This window comes from Camelina sativa, chromosome 11 (assembly GCF_000633955.1).
Source record: "Camelina sativa cultivar DH55 chromosome 11, Cs, whole genome shotgun sequence".
Classification (NCBI taxonomy): domain Eukaryota; kingdom Viridiplantae; phylum Streptophyta; class Magnoliopsida; order Brassicales; family Brassicaceae; genus Camelina; species Camelina sativa.
Window position 1 is genome coordinate 18,038,424 of NC_025695.1, and position 27,605 is coordinate 18,066,028.

Here is a 27,605-nt window from a genome sequence, read left to right on the forward strand (position 1 = left end):
GATTGACGCTTGCCGAACTCGTATCGACGTGTTGCGTCGTTACATCAATCAGCTAGAAAGCAAGAGTCTTTACTTTTGCTAGAGTAGTCGTTCTTAAGGAATTTGTGCATATCTCGAAGAGATGGTTGCTAGGGGGGCTGATGTTTCGAGGATCATGCTGAAGGATTTGAAGGAGTCGTGCCGTTATTGGCAGACGGCGATCGGTGGGTTGGAGTTTAACGAACCTACCAACACCGATCTGGGAATTAAATGATTGGTGTTGTATGTAGTGCTCGCTCGTCGAGTTTTTTTTTATAATAATTTTATTTGTGGTATGTTCAGTAATGGGGTCGGCTCCCGATGGTCGGTTTATCCTTATTACGAGTAGCGAGTCGGTTTATTTTATACAATCAGGTGCGAATTGTGATGGTCGGCTTACGCCTGTTATACAAGTTTCGACTCGGCTAATTTTATACAATCGGGTGTGACTCGTGATGATCGGCTTACCCCTATAGTGCGAGTTGCGACTCGGCTTAAATAATACGTCGGAACGTCGAGTCGTTATCGGGCCAGGATAATGACTTAAATAGTTTGTGAAGTCGTTTGCGGATGATAACGATTCAAACTTGATATGATAAAAGAAAAGGAGAATATATATTACTGGCAGTTGTGTCCCGTCAGACGGGACTGCCTACGTACCCTCTGAGCAGGAGGGATCAAGCCGCTCGTAGTTCGTATTACATGATTTTTCAAAAATTTAGAAAGAGCGAGCTAGTATAGCCGAGCTAGCATATTACATGATTTATTTTTTTAGTAATAGTAACGCTTTAGATGCATAGAGTTCCAAGACTTGGATACCGGCTTGCCATTCATTGTCGAAAGCTCGTACACACCGGGATGGACGACTTTGGACACCTGATATGGACCTTACTAGTTTGCTCGACGGTATTCTCAAAAACCTTTCGAAGGACGAGGTCTCCTTCATTAAAATGTCGGTTATGGACTTTCTTGTTGTAGTACTTGGCCGCGGCGAGTTTATAATTCTGAATTTGCAGAAGTGCCTTATCGCGTTCCTCTTCCAGCTCGTCGAGTTTGTCTAGGAGCATCTGACTGTTGAGTGCGGTATCTTGGACGAGCATTGTTCGTCGAAGACTCGTACTGCCGACTTCGGCAGGCGCCATTGCTTCCATGCCATAGGCCAAAGAGAACGGAGTTTGTTTGGTGGCTTTTCTTGGGGTTGTTCGGTAGGACCAGAGTACACCATCGAGTTCGTCGGCCCAAGCACCTTTCTTGGCATCCAATCTTTTCTTCAGGCCGTCGATTATAGTTTTATTCGTTGCTTTGGCCTGTCCGTTCCCTTGTGGATATCTCAGCCTTGATTTCCTTAACTCGATTCGTCATTTTGCGCAAAAGTATTCAAATTGCAGAGAGATGAATTGCGAGCCATTATCGGTAACTATCTCGTAAGGGAGGCCGTGACGGCAGATGATGTATTTCCATACAAAGAGCTGGACGTCCTTGGCCTTGATATTGGCATAGGACTCAAATTTGACCCACTTGGTGAAATAGTCGGTGAGGACGAGGATACAGCGTTTTTGTTTGGAAGCAGGTAACAGGCCGTTAATGTCCATCACCCAATGCATGAAAGGGTACGGGGCTATGCTGGCTCGCAACAGTTCGGAACTTCGATCTCGTCCTCACTTTGGTTGGCGAGTGTGTTGGAGTCTTTTACAAAATTTTGGGCAATGTTCTCGGGTCGTTTGGTGTCGTTTTTTCCGGGTCGGGCTGTCTTGCTCCTGTCGGACTCGACGACTATTGCCCCCTTTTTATACCGCTCCATTAGAATCGTCTGGAGGTAGCGACACTCTTTGGTTGCGTGGGTCGTACTTTGATGGAAATCACAGTGCTGAGTCGCACTATTCTCACCCCCTTCCTTCCTAATGTACTTATTCTCGCCGATCGCGAAGGTTCGACGAGTTCGATCTTGGTTCCGGGAAAAATGTTGTCGTGGCTCGATGTGTTCGACCTTTTGAGCTACGACTTTTGGTTGCTTAGTTGCAACGCCTGTTTCTTCGGCATGCTTCTTGGCCTTGACCACCTTTTCCTCTTCAACTTTGATATGCTTCGCGGCTCGCAACAGAGCGTCGGCTATGGTTTCTACGTGAGTCAAGGAAAGTTCCTCCTTAAATCGAGATTCGTACCAAAGTGCATTTTTGAGTTCGACGATGGCTACAGCGTCTGGAATTGAGACGTTAACGACGACTTCTTTAAAGCGTCCGATGAAGGATCGAAGCGATTCGTTTCGCTCCTGGGTTAGCGCGTACAGGTCGATATGGGAATTCTTGTTTTTCATCAAAACGAAGAATTGCTTCAGAAACTCGGTTATCAGATCCTTGATATTGTCGATCGACCCGGATGGAAGTCGTGAAAACCAACTCAGAGCAGTACCTGTCAAGTGCTCGGAAAAGATTTGGCATGCCCCGGCATCATACTCTACCGGGCTGAACTGCAAGGGGCCGAGAGCTACTCCGAAGGTAAGCAGAAAATCCCGTGGGTCGACTGTTCCGTCGTAGTAGTCCAGCCTTGGCTTGACTGCTCGTTTTACTGGTGTGGTTGCGAGTCTTCTAAAGAATGGCGTCCGCTGCGTTGCTTCGAGCATGAGGTCTACCTCGGGTGCTTTGCTCGTCGCTTTATGGAATGTTGTTTCCATATCTTGTATCTTCTCTCTAATTTCCCTCAGCTCGGCGTCCTTTGCCCTGTTGTCATGTTCGACATCGCGCGCGGTGGGGTTTCGTCCAAGTCTGCCAGCTTGCGCATGCGATCTTGGCGTCGTTCTTGCTGAGAGGAAATTCATTGTGTTTTGCCGGATGGTGTGGAGGTGATTGATTTCCTCCTATGAGCTGATTTGTGTTGAGTTCAGCGCGTCTATCCGGGTGTTAGTTCGTTCTTCTTGATGGTCGAGACGCGTTAAGAATCCAGGGAATAGCTCGTCTATACTCGAGACGGGTCGGTTGTTGAGCAAGGTGAGTTTTGCAGGGTTTTGCGCTGGCTCTGTGGTCGTCAGGCTTGTTAGGTTGGTCGCGATGACAAACGTTTCCGGACTTTCCGCTGCTACGGCCTTTCTTGGAGCGTCCGGAGTCGGGAGGACTCCTTGGTCCACTTGATTCATCGCAGGAGTCGTCGTCCCCCCCGACGAACTGGCTTCCTTGCTTCCTTCTTTGGCGATTACAATCATCTCGTCTGGCTGTTGTAGGTTCGTTCTTCAAACTTTCAAAGAAGATTTCGACTTGGCGTCCCCATACCTGGTGCGCCAAATTGTTGATGTCCGAATTGGTCACAATTAGTATTTTAGTTCGGTAAAAAGGAAGGTCGAAGTCTTCTTTTATTGATCGGTGCCGAGGCACAAAAAGGACGGATTACAACTTAATTAAGACGAGTTACTGGTAATAGACGAGAAACAACAGACGAGCTACGAGCTCGTCGATTTTTTTATAGTGGGTGAATGCTTGTACTTGTTATCTGTATTCTCTCCCTTTTCGGTCCACCCCTCTCTTGGACACCGTACACCCATTCTTATAGGGAACTGTGTCGGTTCGTCCCCCGAAAAGACCAAACTGCCCCTCCTTTTTTGGAGGTTTATTTTGGGTCTTTTCTGGACCAAGCCTTTTGTTGGGATGAGGATCTACCCCTAACAGAACGGTAATTAAGAAATACACATATTTACATCAGTAAATATACGTATCACGTAATTTACATGATGTCTTTCAAATACGTACATACAAAAAAACCCTATGACCATAACTTCTTTTTTTTTGTGTGTGGTAAATTACTATTATTTGTGTTAACTTGGTTACCAAACTGGAATATCCGGGATTCATTAATCGGGCCAGATATACGTGTTGAAACTCAAGCGTATAGTTTTACGAATTTCATAACTTAGAACATGTTATGCCGCCAACTTACTCTTCCAGCCTTGTAAATGCCGATTTGATAATGTATCTTAAGTGAATTACTATATATGAAATATCTTCCTTCGAGAACTTGGCTAAAGAAAGAGTCTGTGAATCTTAATAGCCTCCATATCTGTTTTGCGAGAAAGACAAGATTAAATTCTTCCAATGTTCTAAATCCTAGTTCGCCTTCCAAATGTTGAATACAAATATGTTTCATGAGATCCAACGTAACCTTGTACTATATGCTTTATTGCTTTACTAGAAATCCGCAATCACACAACTCAACTTGGAGCATATGACTTTTGATAAAAGAAAGCATGATATTGCATATGTTGGAAGGGCGCTTGCGCCATTGATTTTATCAAAACTTTCTCTTTTCCCTTGGATTAGAATTTTGAAGACCATAAATTTATCCTCTTATATAGTCGATCTCGCATAAATGCAGAGACCTTCACGTTTGACCCATGAATCTTCATAAGGAGACCCAAATATGTCCTCATATCTCCTTCTTTTGATATTCTTACTAGGTTGGATCTCTTGTTGCATATGGGACGAGACCTCATTTCTATACATAACAAATAATTTGGAAAAAATATTTTCTTATCTGACATTTCGCCATAAGAGCGGATTACATCAATTACTTTCTTGCTTTGTTGAGCATCCGCTATGAAAAAAATACTTTCGTCACCGAACATATTATTCCCTCTACTTCAGCCCTCCTATCCCGACATTTAGGACCTCCGTACATAGTATAGATAAATACGGAGAAACTGGATTCTTTTGTCTGATTCCACAAGTTGGACGAAAGTAATATAATGCATAATCCACTCCATCCATCGTTGATCAGATCCTATCTTTCCCATCAAAATTTTAAGAAATTTAGAACTCACATTACAACAGTTAATTGGTTGAAAAGGATATTACACGGTTTATCTCTTTTTGGGATAACATATATGTTGGTTTCATTTTTGAATGGCTGTATATTTTAAAAGTGTTTTTGGTTTTAGATTTTTCAAAAATCTACTTTAAAGCCAATCAAGATTATGTAAAAATTGGATTTCCTAAAAATTTGGGAATCCAGATTTTGTTGGTTTTTGGTAATTATCAAAGAAAACCAAAATCTATGTTTTACTAGTTTTTCATTTTTAAGCCTGACTTGAATTTTTTTTTCTATTTTTTGTTTTTTTTTTAATAATTTTTTAACACAAAATCTAAAAACCATAAACCAAAATCTAAAATCTAAAAACTAGAAACTAGAATTTAAAAACTACTTAAAAACTTGTAAACATTCATGGCCTTAGCTTTTCATCAAATATCCTAGAGCTAAAAATTTATTTACCATCTTAATGAAATCAGCCTTAATTATTCTCCAAAAAACGTTAGACAAACAAAGCTGTCGTAATAGGATCATGAAAGTTTTTATGAATCAAGAAGAGTAAGGCTCATTTGACTTCCTCTTCAGTAATTTCCTTAGTAAAGTATAACCATCGTTAGAATATCCCGAAAGACGTGTTGGAGTCGCTCACATTTGAGGAGGAGAATAGATATCTATAATACCCATGATTATTTTCTCTATTTCGTCTTTGGTATCGACCCAATAAGTAAAAAAGAAAAAAAATTGCTTTGAGGGTACACTTGTCATTTTCCAGCTCCCAATTCTCAATTTCGTTTAAGCCCTTTTACTCGAACCAAAAATTATACGAAGTTTACTGGCTGATGCTGATGCACCAGTAGTGTATTAGCCTAACTCTCAGTTCAAATAAATTTTTATCCGCGTCAACACTTCGCTTTTAAAAATTTTATAATAAATTTTAATCTGTGTCAACAATTCATTTTTTAAAATCTTATAATAAATTTTAATCTATGCGTTACAATCCTCAAAATATGATTTTCCCTTAAACTAGAGCAAAAAAGTCTTAGACGAGAGTCCCACCGGTGACGTACTCAGTGAAGGCCAAAGCAACTAGACCGAGCATCGCGAAACGACCGTTCCATAGCTCAGCGTCTGACGTCATGATCCCTTTTGACTTTGCCTCCGCCCTTATTCCTTTGAACAACGGAACCATCGATGCCAACGTCAGCAACGCCGTTGTCCCAAGAAACCACCCGACGCCACCGTCGGAGATCTGAGCGAACACGTTCTCCCCCTTTGACAACTCCACCGCGATGGCAGCCACGAATCCAACCATGGCTAGTCTTCCGTTGATCCTCTCGGGAGCTGGACCGCTGAATGCTAGCAAATCTCCAAACTTCGTACTCACCTAAACAATCAACAATTCTTTCAGCTCACATTTTTTTTTTAATCAAATTCTAATGATATATTTTAATGACTTCGACCATTAGATCATATATAGAAATATACCTTAGGCTTGCTAACTGGTGGAGGAGGAGACGGTGGCATTTGCGGTTGAGCGGCCGAGGTCGAGGTCAAGGGCACGGAAGGATCTTCCTTGATAGGATCACCCTGAGCCATGCATTTGACTCCAACTGGAGCATTCCTCTTGAAGAAGAGTTGGTTTGTGTTTCTGATGTTGCGTGAAATCAATCCACCGGAAGGAGCGGCGAGCACTGACTGCATGTTGAACGACGCCGTTGCCATTTCTGAATAGTTTTAAAACGCTAAAGATCGAAGAAGATTGGAACTAGTGAGAGGAATTGAATTCTCTAAAGACTTGAGGTTTGAGATGGAGTTGGTTTGTGGTGTAACTCAAAGAGCATCTCTTTATTTATAAAGTAGGTGAAATGTGAATGATAGGTCTAGTATTTTCTGAATTTTATCTTTGTTTATCTTTATTTGATTTATGGGATATCAAGATTACTATATTATTTTATGTTGTGTTTGTGGTGTGTAGTAGAGTAATAAGTAGAAACAAATATTAAAAAAAATGATTCCTGATTAGTAATAATGTTTTCAAACTTATGAGATTTTTTCCATGTTTATTGTAACGACTAACAAATTCATTGGTCAATGTTTATATGTATAAAAAAAATTAATATACTGTATTTAGGAATTTGTGTTGAACGCTAAACACAATGACACGTACTAGCCAAGAATTTGTTTTTATTAAAAGACGGGAGGAATGTGAGGTGAGATCTCAAAAGAGCCACGTCTAGTTGAAAAAGTGTATGTAAACTGATGACGTGCCTTCTTTCATCACACACAGAGACACAACTCCCTGGTCTTTTTTCTGATTGGTCAATGCCAAGTGAGTTTGGTAAAAACACGTAAAGAGAAAGAAAAAAAACGACGGTCTCAAAATATTTAGAAACAAAGTTAACGGCTCAGAATATTTCATTTCACTAAGGAGATTTTGTTTCTGGTAGAGAGAAGTCGAAGTCGATCTCGTTTCGTATTGGAACTTACTTGACTTCATTATGGCAGACCCATGCTGACTCCTTTTGATCCTCTTTGTGTCCCATCCACGGCTGCGTGCCCAATTCTCCTACGTTCCCTAATATTACGCATGAAACGGTAAATAAGAACACACATATTTACATCAATAAAAATGTGGTATTTGCTAAAGACTTATAGTATATACTACCTTTTGCATATAGAGGAGAAATCTACTTTTATTACTTATGACGAAAATTATTAACATGTTGAAAATCAAATGCAGAAAAAAACTGTTAAAAATATATATGTGTTTCAGTGTTTGAGAGTTTTGAGTTCAAGACGAAAAGTGTTCACGTGAGGAAAGTGTTCACATAGACTCCAATTCTCTCTCTTATAAGGTCATTGAAAGGCCGAACAATAAGTCCCGAAGCCCATAAGCTTGCTTACTCGCGTTAAAAAAACAATAAGAACGAGAAAAAATGAGAAGCACAAAAGCATTCTTCTGTTCTTGCCATTTGTTTTTTACAAAGCTTGTAGAATCAAAGTCTCCTGTTCTTGCTTCGTTAATATTCCCTATGTTCTATAAAGAGTGCTATTTTGGAGATTTTTCATTGTTTCACAAAGAGTATCACTTTACAATTCCAATGCGTTTTTTACATTAAATTTTCTAATTTACTCTTAACCCAAAACTCATTTTTATTAAATTTAAACTACTAATCATTTATAAAATAGGGGCAAACATGTATAATTTTATGTTTTCTTAATTTGTGTGAATTGTGTCAAAATGACAATTTTTGTGAAACAGAAGAAGTACTTACTACTGGTTGTGACAAACTTTGTTGTCCCCTAGTATTCAATATGACCTTGTGTAAACTTCTGTGGGCATATTGCATAAGTTTTAACTTATATATATATACTTTGCTTTGGGGGTATCGACACGATGCACTTATTTTGTTTTTTGAGATTGTTCTTTAAAGTATATAAACATGTAAGTTGTGATCATGGTATAGGGGCATATATCCCCGCATCGGTAGTTTCCTGATGAATACTACGGTTAACACTTGAGTAGTGAGATGGATAAATTTCATCAGTTGTGTATAAGTTCTAGCACTTAGGATCGTTATTTTGGTTTGATTTCACTATCTGACTATTTGGAGTCGTAGATATTGTATTGTATCCATATAAACATTTTTGAATAATGTGTATGTGTTCTCTTCTTTTCTGAGATGGATTGGATTTTAATTCCATCTATATATGGATTAATTACAGAATTGAGCATTTTTCCTCATATTTTTATCGATTTAGGAATGATTATCCGTACTTAAATAGGCATTATAATTCAAGCAAAAAGGCATAACTATCCCTTATCACATAAACGATTCTTAATCTCTCTCGCCTCAACCAATCTTTCTTTCACGAAATCTCTCTGTCGATGCACGTTTTGCTGACCGTTGTGTCTGCTCAGATCTCTTCGCCGATACAAGTTTTGCTGACCGTCGACCTCAAATGGCTAAAAAGGCGTCTGATTGTCTCCCCCCTTCTCCGTAGTTTCTTTGTTTGTTTCATGGAAAACAGAAGGGGAATAGGCCTAAGTCTGCAGTTTTGACCTCTAATTCGGCTCTGGCTTATTCGATTGTTGCAGCAGTCGCTTGGTTAATCATGAAATCAACGTCCGCTACAATCCAGGTAAAATATCTTATCACAAAATAATTTCAGTTTTCATTTATCTGCTTGATGTGTTCTTAGATTACAAGTAGCCAACTCATGCTAAGTCTTCCATCGATGTAGCTCAGCACTCTTGGTTTCAGATTATGAATAAAAAGGAGGATTATTATTTATATCTCTACTTGAATTTTGCTTTTTCATAAGTTGTGATGGAATTTTATTTATAAAGTATAAAGTTAGGTTAAGCTCTTAATTATTCGTTTTCTATAATGACATTTACGCATGTTCCTAAATCATTGTTAAGAGTAGAAGCTTGATTAGTAAATTTTTTCACTGCTCATATGTTGAATTTGTTATCTATTTCATCATGGTTTTTTTCTTGCTTCATGGGATGCAGATTCAAGTAATGCTTGGCTTTGATGAATTCCTCTAATGGATGATGAATGGAAGCATCCTATCTCATGGTGTAATGTTCTTTCGTCATTGTGAGTTGAATTTGTTATATTACCTCTTCTTCTCTGTCATGAAACTTAGATCTCATTGGCTTGTGTTTTATCATGCCCATTAGGTTCTCATTTCTTAAAAATCTTAGGGTTTAGTTTCCTTTATTCGATAGGCGTGTATGTAATTCCCTTGAGTTGACATATGTAATTGGCTTTAGGGTTTAGTTTCTCTAATTCATTGGAAGTTACATTATTGATTGTTTGTCGCATTGTTCCTTCAATATGCAGTTTCATGTTTTATTGTCCCCATTTTGTTTCTTTTTGTTGTAGTCTTTAGAGTTTAGTTTCCTTCTTTACCTTGTTGCATTCCCTTGTGTTGATTCTTCTAATTATCCTTTTTAGCTCATTCATTGTTCAATATTTATTTTCATGTTTTGAATCATGTTCTGCACTTTGAGTCAAATTCATGTAACCCTTGAGTTGATTCGGTCCTTGAGTTCCCTTAGTTACAATATTTAAGGTATAGTTTCCCTTAATACATATGTTGTCCTATTTTAAATGAATCTGTTACAGTCCTTGGTTTCCCTTAGTTACAGTATTTAAGGTATAAAATCCGTTAAACTATCGATTATTGTACCTGATGTTGCTTCGTCAATATCATGGAATGCGAGGTAGAAATTGGTGATTTCATTGAATTGATTATCAGTCGGATGTAGTATATGCTAATTGGTGAACGAGATGGTATATGCGATGTTGTTTTCTCCTCAGTGTGGTCTTCTGAGTTTGAGATGGAGGTGGTTTTCAGGATGTGTCTGCGTTGGAATCAGAGCATAGTACATTGTATATAGTATATAATCCATTGGATTTATGTTTGCTATAGTGTGTATATGTTTTTTCCGTCTTTTGTTTGTTTAGTGTTTTCCATACTTGGACTGTTGTTTTTATACTCGTACATAGTGCATGTCTATCATTTTGTTTAACTGATTTGTTATTTATTTCAGATTTTAATTTTTGTATTCAAATTTTTGTTGTCGTTGTATGATTTTTTTCAGCGATTGGTTTGTTTGTAACATAATAGTATTTAAATGCCATTATAGTGTTGGTCCAATGAAATTGTATGAAGGATGTGACAGATGAACATCTGGTAAGTGGCAATGAAATTGTATTGTGCCACTTTGATATTGAAATAAAAATTCTTCCCTATTAATTCTCTGATGGCGTCAGGCACATCTTTCGCAAACTAGTGGAAGTTCATCTGCAATTGATATATTGGATAGTTGTTACCATTTTAACAGGGCAGAAAATAGAGGTAGGGTAATTTGGCTTCATCCTATGAGTACCTTGTCTTCAGCCAGGTCAGAAGCTTTTCTCTTTAACAGTTTTGTTGCCTCTTGATTGAGAATTACAAAGTTTGCATTGTTGTGGCCATCATCAACAATAATTTGAATTTGGTACCTATATGGAAACATGTGAGTGGCCAACAAGAAATTGAGGAAGACGATAGAAACGGAAAAAAGTTACCGAAGTATTTTGACAACTTGGTTTGGAGGGCAAGTGAGACAATATATGATGGGGCCAGCTGTCTTCATTTTAATATTGCATCCTGCACATGAAAAGTAATTCCAACCATTGCGTAATGCAATATCAACCACCTTCACTTTACATCAGAAGCTCTTTTCCTATAAACCAATCAAGACATTGAGTTAAAGAACCAAACTCTCTAATTAAACCGTGAATATTTGTTTTAAATAATACCTTGCCCCCTTGTTTTTTGACGTAAGTCTCAACATCTTCATTCATGTTCAAAGCGTTGGAGTCAAAATGGTTGTCCTGTCAATATCTTTGAAATGGTTGCTGGCGCCACATCAAAGAAAACTTTGTTAAATATGAGCAAGCTGGTGTAAATGGTGAAATATATTAAATTGAAGAGATGAAAACCTTTGGCAAAACCTTTGATATACGATATTGTCAAAGTTAAGCAAAATCTGGCTAGAGGATGTACCATTCAAATACAAGTAGTCTGATTAGATGCAAGATACAGTCAATACCCATGTAAGAAACAATAGAAGTTAACTTATATCACAGCAAAAAGTGAAGGGCGGTTTATAATTAAAAGGAAGAAGTACTTACGCCCAAATTTTTGTGGGTTAACATGGGTTGCAATGACAACAATTGTTTCATCATTTAGGGTTAAAAGTTTGGCATGGGCTCGACTGAAAGTTCTCCCAAAGAGATATGTACGTTGTCACCACTACAACAAACACCAGAAATGTAAAACAGTTACAGACTTACAAAGAGTATAACAAAGCTGAATTGGAGAAAAACAAAATACAAAACAAAAGCAATACCTTTCTAAATTGCAAGTCAGTATTAAATTGAAAGTTGTTTTCAAAGGGTTGTTCTGATCTTTATTTTCATATGTTCGAGACAAAGATATTTGGCCAACAACATCTGGTGAGTGGGTAAATGTAGATATAAATCATATACTAAAGAACAAAATGGAAGCTAAGAGACCATAAAAATGAACATTGCAAAATATGTTGTTACCTGGAAGCTCCTCACCCGTGTCTACCAAATCAAGCAAGTCTGGAAAAGTAGAGAACCTAAAATAATCATAAGCAATAGAGCATTGTTGTTTTTTAATAGTATCCAAAGACATTTTCTCTGTGAAAATAATTCTCCACTTGTGGTTGGTGCTACGATAACGGTCAGAGGATGCAATAACATCAAAATCATTGATGATGTACAACTGGTCGTTAACCAATTGATCTTGAAACATAGGCACACGATTAGGAAAGACTGAAGCTTGTATCACACAATCCTGAAACGGAGGTGAAATGAATGTGTTAAAATGGAGGTAAATCAGGGGTTAAGAGGAAAAATAATAGAGATAATATACATTTTCATCAAGAAGGAGACATTCAAGACTTAGTAAGATATTGTTTCTTGGAAAGTCTCGAACTTCCCAAATATGGATGACCCGAACAACAATCCTATTGATACCAGTGTCGTGTGTTTCGTTGGAGATTGAATCAAATGTAGAGTAGGGAGCTAGTGTTTTAGTTTTACCCATGGTGTGAGATAGAGAAGGTGAGAGTCGTCGAAGGTTATTATTTACAAAGAAAACTTAATGCAATGGTTGAGGGAGAGAGTAATCAGGGATTGGAATGAAATGTTAATGACCATAAAATCATAGGTGTGTGGTATTTTTTTCATTACATTATAAGTGAGTGGAAAACGTAAAGAGGAAAATAAAAGATATACTTTAATGGAATTCTTTAATTACCTTAAATATTGTAATAAGTAATACAAATGACATAATCATAGTAATGGTCTGTATGATTCTAATCGGTGGTGTGGATCTTAACACCTTATTTTTTGAATTTTAAAATTTGATTCCAAATAATTTGAAAATGATTTTGGAGAAGATTAATGTAACATACAGTTGAAAACTTCAAATAGGTGTTCGGGATCTTGACCCAGACATCAAACCAGAAATGATTTAGAATTTGGTGGTGGAGTAGGAGAAATAAACCAAAGAAAACCAAAGATTAGGAGATTTTTGGAAAAAAACCAGGGGGGAAGAACATGAATGATGGTGAGTTGGAGGTTTACCGTTCAATGAAGGGGAACCAAAGATGAGACCGAATTAAATCTTGAAATAAATATGACTACGATGGATCTAAGAGATCTTCATGGGGAAGTTGACCAAAGACCTTGCAATGAAAGACAGAGACCAGTGGCGTATAGTTCAGAACGAAATGAGAAAGGATCCATGGAGAAAGTACATCGGAGGTGGTAGCTGCTGCGAACGGTGGTGCAGAAGGTGAGAAGGTGAGTACAGGTGAAATCGACATTGTTTATTTCGTATGCTCCTCATGGGTGAAAAGACTGTCAATTTTATTTTAATTGGTCTTATTTTGTAATTAAGCCCCAATATTAAAACGTAAAAACAATTGCTTTTAATTCGCTAGGTGTCATGTTCTTAGAAGAAGTTGAGAAAAACCTTCTCTTATTATATAAGATTGCGTTTAGAGTGATATTTAAAGAGTTTTTTTTAATAATTTTGTCAGATTTAAATTAAACATCAAATTCAATGGTGGATAATGAATCATATTGTGGTTTTTTGTATGAGCCACATGATATTATAGGCTCGGTGTGGCTAGCCTCTCTAATGACATACATAATAACATTGTATAACACTATAACTGAGCGTCTTATATAAACAAAGATGTTGTACACTGTGATTTTGATTTCCACACAGTAACCATTAAAAAGTGGTTTCGAGTTGCGTTTTTCAAAAATATACAAAAGTAATTACCAATCAAGACTTTTCAAACAAATTTGTGTTTTTCAACAAAAAAAAATTGCAGATTTTGTGACAAAATTACACTACAATAAAAAGAAAATATGTTACTAATTCAATAATCACAATATATCAATATACTGTCACAAATGTTTTATTTTGACAAAAATGATACCAAATTCTCTATGTCACAATAAAATGGTCACAACTGAGTGTAAGTCACAAAAAAAGTCATAAATAATTAAAACGTTTTTAGAGTAACAATTTGTCACAAGTTGTGACGATATTTAAATAGTCACAAAAAACACAAATTATGACGATTAATACTGTCACAAATATGACACAAAACATGACCCATAAAGTGTCATATATTTGTTACAAATTATTACTATTTTAAGTCACCATTTTGTTATTTTTTCCCACCAAAATACGATCACAAACTGGATACAATTAGTGACTCGATTAGAGACACATAACCGTCATGATTTATTATTTATTTTTATTTTTATCACCATAATTTGTTATTTATTTGTGACATTTTTCACGTTCCTAGGATTTCTTTTTTCTGTTTTTTTTAAATTAAATTCATTCATCATATTTAAACAAATATATAATTATAGATTAAATCATGAAAATTAAAAATAATAAGCAAACGATAATATATACATAACAAACTAACACCCAAATACAAAGTTGATACATAAACACAACTGAAAGGAAATACAAACCAAAGACAAAGTTAATCCATAAACACAACTAAAAAGAAATACAAACTAAACAAAACTAAATATAAGTACAAACCATAGTAGTTAGATAAAGGTGGATGGTCTTGGTAGTGGAGTTGGATTTAAACATTTTGACTTGAAAAAAATTCAACAAGTTTCTCCATAGCTTCAAGTCTTTTCTGGATTTGCTGATTTTCTTCAAAGCTTTTTTCAGATCAGTTTCCATCTCTTGCATCCGATGTGTTATCGTCTCTACTTCTTCACCAGATTGTGGTACACTTGAAGAAGCACCTACAGATGGCAAAACCTCACTAAGTGCTCCAAGTCCAAAGATATGACATTGTTTAGATGATCCAGCAGCCTAGAACTAAAAACCGAATACAAAAGTTGCCATACACCAAACGAATACAACACAAATAACTTACACATGAGTTGCCATACACCAAACCAATACAACACACACAACTCACGCCAAACTAATACACCACACGTACGTTACTCAAACCAAACAATAAAACACCACACGTATTCACAGTTCCATGGTGACTAACAAATTTGATCCACCCTAATAACGTATATGGCTGAACCTCAATATACTAATCATAATATATAATCTCAAAAAACACTTTAAAAATATACTGTTTTGAAATGTTACCTTGATATAAATCTTTTTTTTTCATCTTTGTCAAGATTTTCAGCTGTCACATTCTCTTCACCAGAAGATTCAAGTTGTTCCAAGCGTTCTTGTACATGCTTTTCATAAGTTTCTGCAACCAATCGTGCTCGTTGATCAACATAGGTTCCGTCATGCTTCTTATGTGTTTTCTTCATCACAACAATATAGAAGTAATCTTCGTTGTGTGCTTCCTATAAACAAAACAATAAAACTAAGTGAATAATACAAAAATGATCATGAATTTATATTAAAAGTGATAGAAAATGTAAACATTACCAAAGCAGCTTGAACTTTGACATACGAACATGAACCTACTGGATGAGAATGTGGGCCTAAACCATTGTGATCAGACATTCGAGAAGCACAAGCCTTCTCACTCATTGCTTTTGCTTTTGCTGTTGTCCAATGTGCATGTATAATCGTCCAATAATCAGACAAAATCCAATCTGGTTTTTCTCCTTCCCTCTTAGCATGGTTTATCATTCCTTTGAGGCGATATGCAACAAGCTTTTTAAACTCTCGTTCAACTTGATAGTTGATAGAAGCATCCCGGTTAATCTTTTTCTGAGAAAACAAAGTAATTACAAATGATGAGTAATATTGTAAATCATTTATGAAATAGATTAATGAAAGATAACACACAGCAGCACCATAAACAATGTAAACCAGATTCTTTTGTAGAAGGGAGGCAATTTTCTCCAAAAGTACCATGGTCCCTTAAAACAACTTTGAATGACCTTTCGGTCACCAATTGATACTTGGGTGTGGTATTTAAACATGCTCCATTGAAATAAATTACTTTATGATTTATAACTATGTGAAAGTAATCAATAGTATGTTGAAATAAATCCATGCCATTTAGCTCCATTTAACCGAGATGGATACAGCACAGGTAAACTTGAACGATCCACAAATGGCTCTTCCATACGTACACTATAAACACATTAACATTCAGAAGTTATCAATCCCCAATTTTATCAAGTGAAAAAATAAAGTGTTCATATCAAAATGACTCTAATCTAAATTCATAGAGATTAACAGAGATTTTTAAAATGATAGAGAGTAACAAGATTTGTAAAAACTGTAAGCAGAGAATGTGTAAAACTACAACAATAATGACTAGAAAATATTAAAACTTGGAAGACTGGTGGCGAGTAAATATTAGTAATTTAACATTTAGAAAACTTGGAAGACTGGTGGCGAGTAAATATTAGTAATTTAACATTTAGAAAACTTGGAAGACTGGTGGCGAGTAAATATTAGTAATTTAACATTTAGAAAACTTGGAAGACTGGTGGCGAGTAAATATTAGTAATTTAACATTTAGATTAACTTCTAAAAAAAATTAATAGAAATACATTTTATTGAGATTTGTGAAATAAAAAACAGCTAATAGGTCTTATAAATGGGAAGTGGCAGTAGAAACCTGAGAAGTAGAGGAAGGTAGTTAAATAGTTTTGATGCAGTTTTAGGGCTTTTAAGAGTTGGGGAAATTTCACCAAAAGCGATAATAAAAAACAAAAATTTAAGGATCTAGAAAATTCTATTATGATTAATTTGTTTTCTCAATTAACTTATTTGCATATATCTTTATGTACAAATATTTAAAAAAATGGAGACAATGTTATTCCAACCGACTTGATTGGTTCAGTGTAAATAAAACATAGTTTGGGTTCTCATCAATATTAACGACATATTTCCTAAATCCAAATCTAAGCGAAATCTGACCAAAGCCAAGATTGAAGAAGATTCATATCAGAGATGACTGCTCTGTAAAAAGACCGCTGCTTTAGCTCATCTCCATCAAAAAATGGATCTTGATAGTCTTTTGTCTGAAATTCTTCTCCGGGAATAACTTCCACATCCTTAGCCATAGTTAATTAAACCAAACACTAATTCAAGCCATAAGCATAAAGAAAGAAGAATAAAAGAAGAACAAGAGAAGAGAAAAAAAAAACAAGCAGAACTCTCTCAACAAGCTCAATCTCTTCTCTATTTCCATATCTTCTCACTTATGGAGGCGTGTGAAGAAGACGACACGAAGACACGTCTCTCCTTTTTTTGTAACCTAAGCTACTTCCAACTGGGCCTAAAACAATTCACCTACGGCCTGTTTTGCAAGTCTACACAAAGAACAAGTCCAAAACAATAGTTATATCTTAAAATTAATAAAGGAGTCATTGACACTAACTTAGGTTGATTTTTTCTGTTTTTGTTTCTCAAATCCAAACCGATTCTTCTCTCAATTAGTTTGAGAAAAACACAGAGAGCATCATAATACACTCAAAACAAATCAATTTTTCAAGTTGCCTAAGATACAAAATAACCAAATAAATTATTGACAAGTTCTTTGAATAGACCCGAGAACTCCGTTAAGCAAAGTGGAGTCACAAAAGTGGTAATAAGTATGTCACAATTTATGACTAAACGCAAAGATAACTAAAATAGTGACTAATTGTGACAACGTAGTTACAAAATATTTGTAACTAAACGTGACGTAAATATAGTCACAAAAATCGTATAATTTAGTTACATTATTTAGTTACAAATCCGTCTTTATATTTGTGACTAAATATTTTGTAACAAATTATCATAATATTATGACAAAACAAACGGTCACAATTTTATCATCACAATATTCACTTTTTTTTGTAGTGAAAACAGGACCCCGTTTCAATACAAGAGAAGTGTGTTATACAACAGTCCAATAGAAATCTGTGGTGAATAGTCATTTTCTGATTTTTTTTAATTTAAATAAGTTATATATATACAGGTGTAGATGTACGTATCTGAAAAATCACAACAACTCTTTCTCTCTTTCCATATTTTCACTCCTTCCCAATAAAAAATTCACGTTGAACCCAAAAGAAAAAAAATTGTCTCCTTGTTTCTAGGCTTCTAGCATTTATTAAAGTGAGGTGTATTGTTTTATTTTCCTACTTGGTTTTATTATTATTATCTTTCTTGTTGAAATAATCTTTTTCTCAAATAATAATAGTTTCATTAAATTATTTTTGTTTTGATAGTTTAGTTAGAATAAGCTTATAGGTAATATATTTACACTCTTATAAAATTTATAAGATATATTTTTTAGTTTAAACTCATAACAATTAAAAGTATGATTCAATATTTATTAATTTATGTTTTGCAATTTTTTTTATAATAGTAGTAGGTTATATATTTCATTAATTTTTAAATAGATACATATATTTAATACAGATAGTATTTATTAAGTATTTAAATTAAAATAGTTCTATGTACAAAATTAACTTAGTATTTTCAGATTTTTCTTTTAACCATTTTACAAAATTTAAGTTTAAAAATATTCAAAAAATTATTTTAATAATATTAACAAAAAATTACTAATTTCCTCATGCATATTGTTACTCTTGTTAATTATAACATATATTTATATTTGCTCTCATACTAATGCTTACTACTGTTATTATTTTCATAGTAAAATTTTTATTATTTTGGATGCATCGTAATTGTTTTATTATATTTAACGTAGATATATCATCTAATCGTCGATGGAAAAAAATCCTTCGAAACGAGGAACTTCTACTATATTTACAAAATTTAAGTTTAAAAATATTCAAAAAATTAGTTTAATAATATTAACAAAAAATTACTAATTTCCTCATGCATATTGTTACTCTTGTTAATTATAACATATATTTATATTTGCTCTCATACTAATGTTTACTACTGTTATTATTTTCATAGTAATTTTTTTATTATTTTGAATGCATCGTAATTGTTTTATTATATTTAAAGTAGATATATCATCTAATCGTCGATGGCACAAAAATCCTTCGAAACGAGGAACTTATACTATATTTACAAAATTTAAGTTTAAAAATATTCAAAAAATTAGTTTAATAATATTAACAAAAAATTACTAATTTCCTCATGCATATTGTTACTGTTGTTAATTATAACATATATTTATATTTGCTCTCATACTAATGTTTACTACTGTTATTATTTTCATAGTAATTTTATTATTATTTTGGATGCATCGTAATTGTTTTATTATATTTAACGTAGATATATCATCTAATCGTCGATGGAACGAAAATCCTTCGAAACGAGGAACTTCTACTAATCCAAACAAAATTTTAACTCCTCCAACAGAGACAACAGTTTGGGTAAATATATGTTTTGTCTTTAAAAAAAAAATACTATATAATTTTATATAATAATTAATATTTTGTAATCGATATATGTAGAACAAAGACAATTACAAATGGCCGCACATTCGAGAGAAAACATTAATTCAATTGTTTGACGAAGCAATTGCCATGTCTAATTACACTCTTAAAAATCCTACTGCGATCGGTAGAGAGCATATGGTTAGAAAGTTCAATCAAGCGTTTAATATGGATATAACTTATGATTTCTTAAAAAACAAGTTTGATGAAATAAAATAAAAAAGTACAAATGGTGGAAGGTTCTTATGCATAAAACTGGGATTACGGTTGATTCTGATACATCTATGATATACGCATCTGAATCATAGTGGGCGGACCAAGAGTTTGTAATTACACATTATCCTCGTACATATCAACTTATGTATCAAAATTTAGATTTTAAACTAATCCACTTTAATTTTAGGACTACAAATTAACAAAAAGCTTAAACTGAAAACCGCCTGAGTTTTGGGACGTGATGAAACGATGTCTCACATTACATGATGTTCAATCACAATCTCAACACTCGGCTCGTCAAAGAAGAGAACAATTGCTTAACGAGCATGGAGATGGCGATGAGGATCATTATGACTCAGAAGCCGATAGTGATGACGAACCACAAACACCAGTTCCTGAGGCGCAAGAAGAATAAGAAGAAGTGTATAGTGTTACTACTGATGACGATGAAACCTTACAATATTGCGCTTCTAGAAGTCAACAACGAAGTAGACTAAATTTGTAGTCGACTAGTAGAAGTGGGAGTAGCTTATAAAGATCTGGGCAAAGCTCCCGAGTTTCTATTGGAAGTGGTTCACGAGGAAATCATAGTCGACAATCATTTGAAACAACTATACAAGACACCATTGTTGGGTACAAAGAATTTCAACGACAAAGGTTTCAACAACTTCGTCCCAGTGGTTTTGACCAAGATGATTATGATGAATTTAAAAAAGCAGAAGCAATATTCATTGTGTTAGATCTACCCAAGTACACAAAATTTTATTGGGCATGCATTAATTCACTTAAGGAGTTAGTTTTTTGGCGTAAATATTTTATTGACATAGCAGGAAGCACTGACGAAAATGAGCTACAATTGTTAGAAGCTATGACGGGTGTTTCACGGAACAACCAAGATGTGCCCAAAGAGTCATGTCATTCATTTGGGAGTCCGCATTCAGGAGGTCTATCATTTGGTTGTCCATCATCTGTGGGTAATAATTTAGGAGGGCAAACTCCACTTGGTTGTTGGGGTCATGGTTATCAACAATGGGGCACACCACCACATGCTCCACAGTGGGGCACACCACCACATGCTCATCCACAATGGGGCACACCTCCAAATTTTCCGCAGTGGGGCACACCACTGAATACTTCATAGTGCAGCACACCATCCAACTTACATCCATGACAACAAACACCAAATTTTCAGCAAGGCGGTTCATCTGGAATAACTCCAAAAATGTTCAATATAGATTTTCACTAGGTGACCGAGGTGAAAATGTGAGGAATAGTTGTGCGTGTGATATTTCGCTTCAAAATCTTTTACCTTAAAAAGACCACATGACGGCTGCAAGTGCATAGCTAATCGGTAGTAGTATTTAAGGATCGATCCCACAGAGAGAGAGTTGGTGTTTAGAGAATACGTTGGAAAAGATGTAAGTCTAGGACTCAATAAAAATGGGTTTTTGGTTGTCACGGTCGTAAGTAAGCAAATAAACGAAAATAAAGCAAATAAAATAAATAAGAAAAGCGTTGGGCATCAAGGGGAATCGCAGGGGATTGATGATCTATCTATCTAGGAAAGTTTAGGGTTAGTTTGTTTATCTAAGACTCAGACTACGAAACACGATGAACCATTAACTTATAGATCACAAGCTAACTGTCTACCGTCTAAGATCCCTATACTTCGTTACTCAACTGTCGCAGGCAACGATGCATAGATCAAAGCATTTAAAACAGGTTCGATTCTAATCCATAAAGTTCCATAGGTAAGTGGTATGTGCTTCCTATGACACAACACACATTGAAGCTAGGTTAAGCACATATGCAAGTTTTTGGCCACGCATACACACTTTAGATCATAGTTAGTTCATGAAGCTAACTTAAAGCATTAAGCAAAGACTTAGAATTAAAGTATAGAATAAACAGAATTTAAATCTAACAACCCCTAAAAATTGCCACCTAAACTAAGATCATCTCACCCCCTTTGATTAGTCCTTTAATCCCAACTAGAAAAAACTACTCTAGCATGTTTAAGGGAATCATCAAACCAAGGTTTAATAAACTCATAAACATAAAAGAATAAATAGAGAAAAGGGTTTTAGATATTACTTCAATGATTGTAAAACAAAGTGTAGGATCTTCTTACTTTAGAAACAAAGAACAAAGCAAATATAATAGAAAAGAGTTGGTGAACTTCAAAGCTTCAAAGAGAGGAACGAGAGAAGGCTCTGGTCGTCGGCTGCTCTTCTGGTCGTGATCTCTTGGTTGCTCTAATTTGTGCACACTCTAAACCCTAGGGCTTAGATGAGTATTTATAAGGTTTTGAAGGCTTAGGGTTTTGTAAGGGTAAAAACGTCTTTTCTTGATGAGTGCAGGACAAGGGGCGGCTAACGAAGGTTCTGGACCGTCGTGACTCCTGTGGGCCGGGCCACCGTGAAGATTGCTAATCGGGCCGTCATTAAAGTCCACTTGGCTTCAAACTTATCTCCTCGTCGGTTTATAACACGTCTCGGTAAATCGGGCATAACTTTCGGAAGTGAACGGATTGACTTGATTTCAATTCGAGGAGAAAGATTACTCTTTCAGATTTCGATAGACACCAAGCACGTCAAAATGTGACTTCTGGAAGCTCTTCAAAAGTTTCTCGTACTGTAAAGCTCTAAATCTGTCCTGAAACGTATTTTCCTTGTCTTTTGGTCCTTTTTGCTATAAAACCTGTAAAACATTTTTGAAACTTAAAATACTTGATAATAGACATTAAAGCCTTGAAATCATGTCAAACTCTTTCTAAATGCATACTAAAATTATAGCTAAAATGGATAAAATAATGATGTTATCAATAGTCAACAAGAAACTTCAGTCGGTCTCGGTTTCACTAATTATTTTGAATCTGGATGAATGTCACAAACACCTAGACCAGGAGGCCTTTTCAATATTTGGGGAACCCTGCAAGAACAAAATGAAAGTCTTCAAAGTGATGTAGGAGATGAATAATATGTGGCTTCGTGTTTAATCAATATATGATTCATATTGTCTTAGTTAATTTTAAATTTTATGTAATTTGTGAGATTTTAAAATAATTTTATCTTTAATGAAATATCGTTTGTAATTTCAGACATTTCGTATATGTCAGTTGCGATCACAAGGCCCAAACAATCTAATTGTTGAATTTGGAAAATGAACAATTTGAAAAGTTAGTAATAGAACCAGTTTTGGCTTATTCTGATCGATATTTTCTAAAAGCACCAGTCGAAACTATTGGAGGTTTGGGATGGAGAAATATATGGCATCAACTACAACATGATGATGCTGCTTGTCTTCTGTTATTATGGATGTCACTTCCATGTTTCACAACATTGTGTAATATGTTGAAAACAAAATATGGTCTACAACCAATATTAAATATAAGTATTGAAGAAAGTGTGGCTATGTTTTTACGGATATGCGGACACAATGAAGTTCAAAGAGATGTTGGTTTAAGATTTGGCCGAAATCAAGAGACTGTACATAGCAAATTTAGGAAAGTTCTTACAATAACTGAATTATTGGCATGTGATTATATTAGAACTCCAATAAGACAAAAACTCTATCGAATTCCTGAAGACTTCAAGTTGACTGGAGATATTGACCATATTTTAGTGGATTTGTTGGAACTATGGATGAGACTCATGTATGCGTCAAAGTAAAGCCTGAGTTATTTGGAATGTTTTGGAACTGACAAGATAATGTGTCATTAAACATCATGGGAATATGTGATTTGAATATGTTATTCACATATACATGGAATGGAGCACCAGGATCATGCCACAATACAGTTGTTCTGCAAATGGCACAACAAAGTGATACTGAGTTTCCTCTGCCTCCATTAGAGAAATATTATCTCGTTGATTCTAGCTATCCAAATAAACAAGGATTTCTTGCTCCTTATAGATCAGCACGAAATCGAGTTGTGAGATATCACATGTCTCAATTCTATTTTGGCTCTCCTCCAAGGAATATACATGAATTGTTTAACCAATGTCATACATCTTTACGTTTTGTTATTGAAAGAATGTTTGGAGTGTGGAAGAAGAAGTGGAAGATACTTTCTGATTTTCCAAGATATAATGTTCATATTCAAAAAAGAGTGGTAATAGCTACAATGGGACTACATAATTTCATCAGAATTTTAAATTTCTCAGATGCAGATTTCACAGATGTAATGACTCAGACAAACAACGACCAAAATTTTTGAGCATGATATAGGTGACACAGAGGCAACACGGATAGCAGATGGAGAAAATATGATGCAAATAAGAGATAATATTGCAAATATGTTATGGGAAAATCAAAGTACTCGATAATTTTTTTTTACTATGTTGTATTTTTTTTATGGTTGAACTTTTTATCAATATGTCAAAAATAAAAAATTTACCTTTTTGATCAATAATAGTATTTAAGATTCATAAATATAACTAATTTTTTTATTATTAATTCATAACATACAATAATATACAATCATACTAATTATTAATTTATTTATTTATAACATAAATAGTCATAATATATCATCCGCACCGCTTTTTTTTTACCATTCACATATTTTATAGTAAACCGCAAATAATTTTTTCATCAATCAAATATCATTTTGTACCGCTTATTTTGTATAAACCGCACTTGTCCCGCAAATATGGCCTTGAATGGTAACTCTCAAAAAGCGGATTTCAAAACTTATTTTAAAAAAAGTTAGTTCAGTCACCAATCACACATATGTATGTGAATTACGTTATTTAAAAAAATATAATAAATAATTGGTTGCGATTTTCATGGTGAGGCAATGAATGGTGACATAACAAATGCGGATTTCTAAGTGTGGTTTTTAAAAAGAGAAAACTAAAGCCTTGAATGGTGACCAAATAAAGCGAGGCGTTTTTCCAAAAAATGACAATCCGCAATAAATACACCAATCACATAATTATACATGATTTGCGATTTTTAAAAAACTAGAAAAGAAAAACTGCTTTATTTTTTTGTTCTGTCTTGTGAAACAAAAAACGCACTGCTTAATGAATACTCTCCATATATGATGCGGGACTAAAATCCGCTTTCCATAAATGTGTGATTTTGTAATAAATGATAATACAATATTATAAATAACAAAATAAATTATAATAAAATTCATATATCTTATATATAGCAAAAAATTTAGTAATCAATAACTAAAATCCGCTTTCCATAAATGTGTGATTTTGTAATAAATGATAATACAATATTGTAAATAACAAAATAAATTATAATAAAATTCATATATCTTATATATAGCAAAAAAATTAGTAATCAATAACCCGCATGAACCGCAGTTGAACCGTACTTCACTATCAAAATTTTTGTCTCGCACAGCCAAATACGTTGTTACTATTCAGACCCTTAGTGTGGTATGGTTCAACTGTGGTTCATGCTGGACAAATGTATTTGTGTGACAAGTGCGGGTAATGCAAATTAAGTGGTACAAAATAATGCTTGATTGGTGAAAAACTATTTGCAGTGCGGATTTCATATTTTTATTTATAATTAGTATAATTAAATAATTTAATTTGTCTTGTATTAATAAATAAATATTTTTATTTTTTGTATATATTTAATATAAAGTATAATTGTAATGTAATTTATAATGTATGTTCATAGACTTTGTAAATATATTTTTTTGTACTAGTTGTATGAATAAATTAGTAAATGTTTTGTAAATGTTATTAATACATTTTTTGTAATATATTTGTAATATATATACATAACCTATTCTTGTAATATATTTTACTTTGTTCAAAGAATATAGATTAATAAACAATAAATACATAACCTATTCTTGTAATATATATATTTTTTTTTCAAAGAATATAGATTAATAAACATTAAACCACATTACTATGTTGTATCAATTAAAAAACAATTCCAAATATAGAAAAACATGTTTTAATAGATGGGTTGAAATTCTACAAAAATGTAATCATATTTTATTAGCTAAGGTATACATACACTAAATTGTTAATCTATGAGAAAATAGTTTAAGAATTATTTCATTTTACTTTTGTATGTGTTCTTTTGGAAACATAGATGTAAACTATATAGCAAATATAGTAAATTAAAAACAATAGAAAAAAAAGAAAAAAAATGCTTTTATCCACTAGATAATAGATCTAACCTATATCTAGCAAATCTAGTTAAATTAAAAAATATATATACATATATATATATATATATGTAAAAAAAAAGTTTTTATCTACTGGTCACTGCGGTTTTGTCCAAATACGCTGGATAATAACATGAGGTTGTGTAAAAAAGCGGTCCAATGCAATATATTAACTAAAATTATCATTAATTTTTGCTAATTGGTAAACATAAGCGGTTTTCACTTTTTTTTTTCTTTTCAAATACGCTTTTTTTATTTTCACCAATCATGGCCTAATTATGTTTGTTGTGACAACTCGTCCCGTGGACCCTACTAGCCTACCGCTAGCCGCCCCAACGGACCTCAAGCTAGTCCTTCAGGGCATCGATTCTAACCCCTCACTATGGATAGGAACTATTCATCCAAATCCACCAGTAGGTTATTGGTGCGCCAGGCATTCCTCGAACCCTGGTCCCCATCCTTTAACAATCTTCCGATAGGACAAGCTGTCACCAATTGACATTTGTGTTTTTCAAGGAACAAAATTAACTCATGGACCGCAGTTGGGTATATGAGTCACCAATTAACCAGCGTTTTTGTTAAACAGTTACCTAATGGATAAAACAATTTTTTTCTGTATAATTTATATATAATAAAAAGAGGTTAATAATCAACTTATTTTTTAATTGTTAATACTTCTCATAGATAATTTAGTTTTTAAATTTTTTTTTATTCTAAACAGCTGTTAAAAAAATGTGTCTTTTTAAATATACTAATTACTTCATTAATTTTTCATAAGTTATAAAATAATGAGTTTTTATGAAAAAACAGATTTATAGAAAGAAAAAAAAGTTTGTCAAATTAAAATTTCATTTTGATTTTTTTTAATTCACTAATATTTGGTAGATATATTTTACTTATCTTTCACAAAATCACATATAAAAAGAAATCATAAAACTTTCTTATACTATTTTCTTAATTCAAAATTTTATTACAATAATAGGGTCTATATCTCATTTGTACATATATAAATTAATATATAACTATATATAATTATTTTATTATAATAAATTTTTAAATATATAATATGTAAAACATCACTATTTTTACAAAAAAAAACAAAAAATGGGTTTCGCCATGTACTTTGATAATTTGATCTATAATTTGTAATATGTATCGTTTTTTGTATTTTTACCATTCAAACATTTTAAAATTTATTGTAAACCGCAACTAGTTTTTTCACCAACCAAATTTTATTCTGTATAAACCGCACTTTTCCTGCAAATATTTTTTCTTGCATATACTGCAGTTGAACCGTACCACACTCTAAAACCATTTTTTCCACACATCCAAATATGCGGTTACCATTCGGACCCTTAGGCAGTGATTGGAAACACTATGAAGTGCGTATTTCACGAGTTAAAAAACAAATACCTAATGTCACCATCCACAGTTTATTTGAGTGGTTTGCGTTTTCTCTAAAAAGTGTAAATAACTTAAGTGCGTTTTCAAAACAGGGTAATCAACCCAAGGACCGCTTTTGTTTCCAAGAATACCAATTACCCAGCATATTGTTTAAGAAACGCACTGGGTAAAGCAAAATAATTATTTACTTGTTTTATTTAATTAATTTATGACTTTATTTCTTTACAAATTATTAAATAATAAGTTTTTAATATATAAAAAACATTTTTCTTATAAATAAAAAACAGATTAATATAAACTGTTAAGTATATCATAAATCATGGAGTTTCCATATATTAATTCTTTTTAATCTTTTATCCAGTTTACTTTATTTTTAAATTTATACATTTTCATTGAATTATATACAAAATTGTACAATTTTATTGTTTCATATCTTTATCATTTTTTCTAAATACTAGACACATATACGTATATATATATATATATATATATATATATATATATATATATATATATATATATATATATATATATATGTG

At 33.8% G+C, this 27,605-nt stretch overlaps 2 protein-coding genes and 2 pseudogenes across 6 annotated transcripts; 2 read left to right on the top strand and 2 right to left on the bottom strand.

Annotated features, from left to right (window-relative positions):
• On the bottom strand, nucleotides 5,750-6,648 carry LOC104723718 (early light-induced protein 2, chloroplastic-like). Its single transcript, XM_010442112.2, has 2 exons — nucleotides 6,295-6,648; nucleotides 5,750-6,193 (listed from the first exon to the last, which is right to left on the bottom strand). The coding sequence occupies exons 1-2, from the start codon at nucleotides 6,529-6,531 to the stop codon at nucleotides 5,849-5,851; spliced, it is 582 nt and encodes a 193-aa protein (XP_010440414.1). The 5' UTR covers nucleotides 6,532-6,648; the 3' UTR covers nucleotides 5,750-5,848.
• Nucleotides 14,326-17,117, bottom strand: LOC104723719. 5 transcript variants are annotated; one of them, XM_010442116.1, is made up of 5 exons: nucleotides 16,810-17,117; nucleotides 15,937-16,014; nucleotides 15,358-15,645; nucleotides 15,061-15,272; nucleotides 14,326-14,772 (listed from the first exon to the last, which is right to left on the bottom strand). In XM_010442116.1, the coding sequence occupies exons 2-5, from the start codon at nucleotides 15,937-15,939 to the stop codon at nucleotides 14,697-14,699; spliced, it is 579 nt and encodes a 192-aa protein (XP_010440418.1). In that variant the 5' UTR covers nucleotides 15,940-16,014; nucleotides 16,810-17,117; the 3' UTR covers nucleotides 14,326-14,696. The 5 variants fall into 5 exon arrangements, with proteins under 5 accessions (XP_010440418.1, XP_010440416.1, XP_010440417.1 ...); XM_010442114.1 differs by having other exon boundaries at nucleotides 15,732-16,014; XM_010442115.1 differs by having other exon boundaries at nucleotides 14,326-14,696; nucleotides 15,358-16,014.
• On the top strand, nucleotides 19,386-20,652 carry LOC104728090 (annotated as a pseudogene).
• On the top strand, nucleotides 23,152-23,698 carry LOC109127302 (annotated as a pseudogene).

What these genes read in the sequence shown, in the direction of transcription:
- LOC104723718 (XM_010442112.2), bottom strand. Translation starts at nt 6,531, where the DNA reads ATGGCAACGGCGTCGTTCAACATGCAGTCAGTGCTCGCCGCTCCTTCC. An exon ending in CACCAGTTAGCAAGCCTAAG is followed by an intron (nt 6,194 to 6,294) that starts GTATATTTCTAT and finishes TTGATTGTTTAG; the next exon opens with GTGAGTACGAAGTTTGGAGA.
- LOC104723719 (XM_010442113.1), bottom strand. Translation starts at nt 15,792, where the DNA reads ATGGTACTTTTGGAGAAAATTGCCTCCCTTCTACAAAAGAATCTGGTT. An exon ending in TCAAAGTTCAAGCTGCTTTG is followed by an intron (nt 15,273 to 15,357) that starts GTAATGTTTACA and finishes TTTTGTTTATAG; the next exon opens with GAAGCACACAACGAAGATTA. An exon ending in AAAAAAAGATTTATATCAAG is followed by an intron (nt 14,773 to 15,060) that starts GTAACATTTCAA and finishes TTCGGTTTTTAG; the next exon opens with TTCTAGGCTGCTGGATCATC.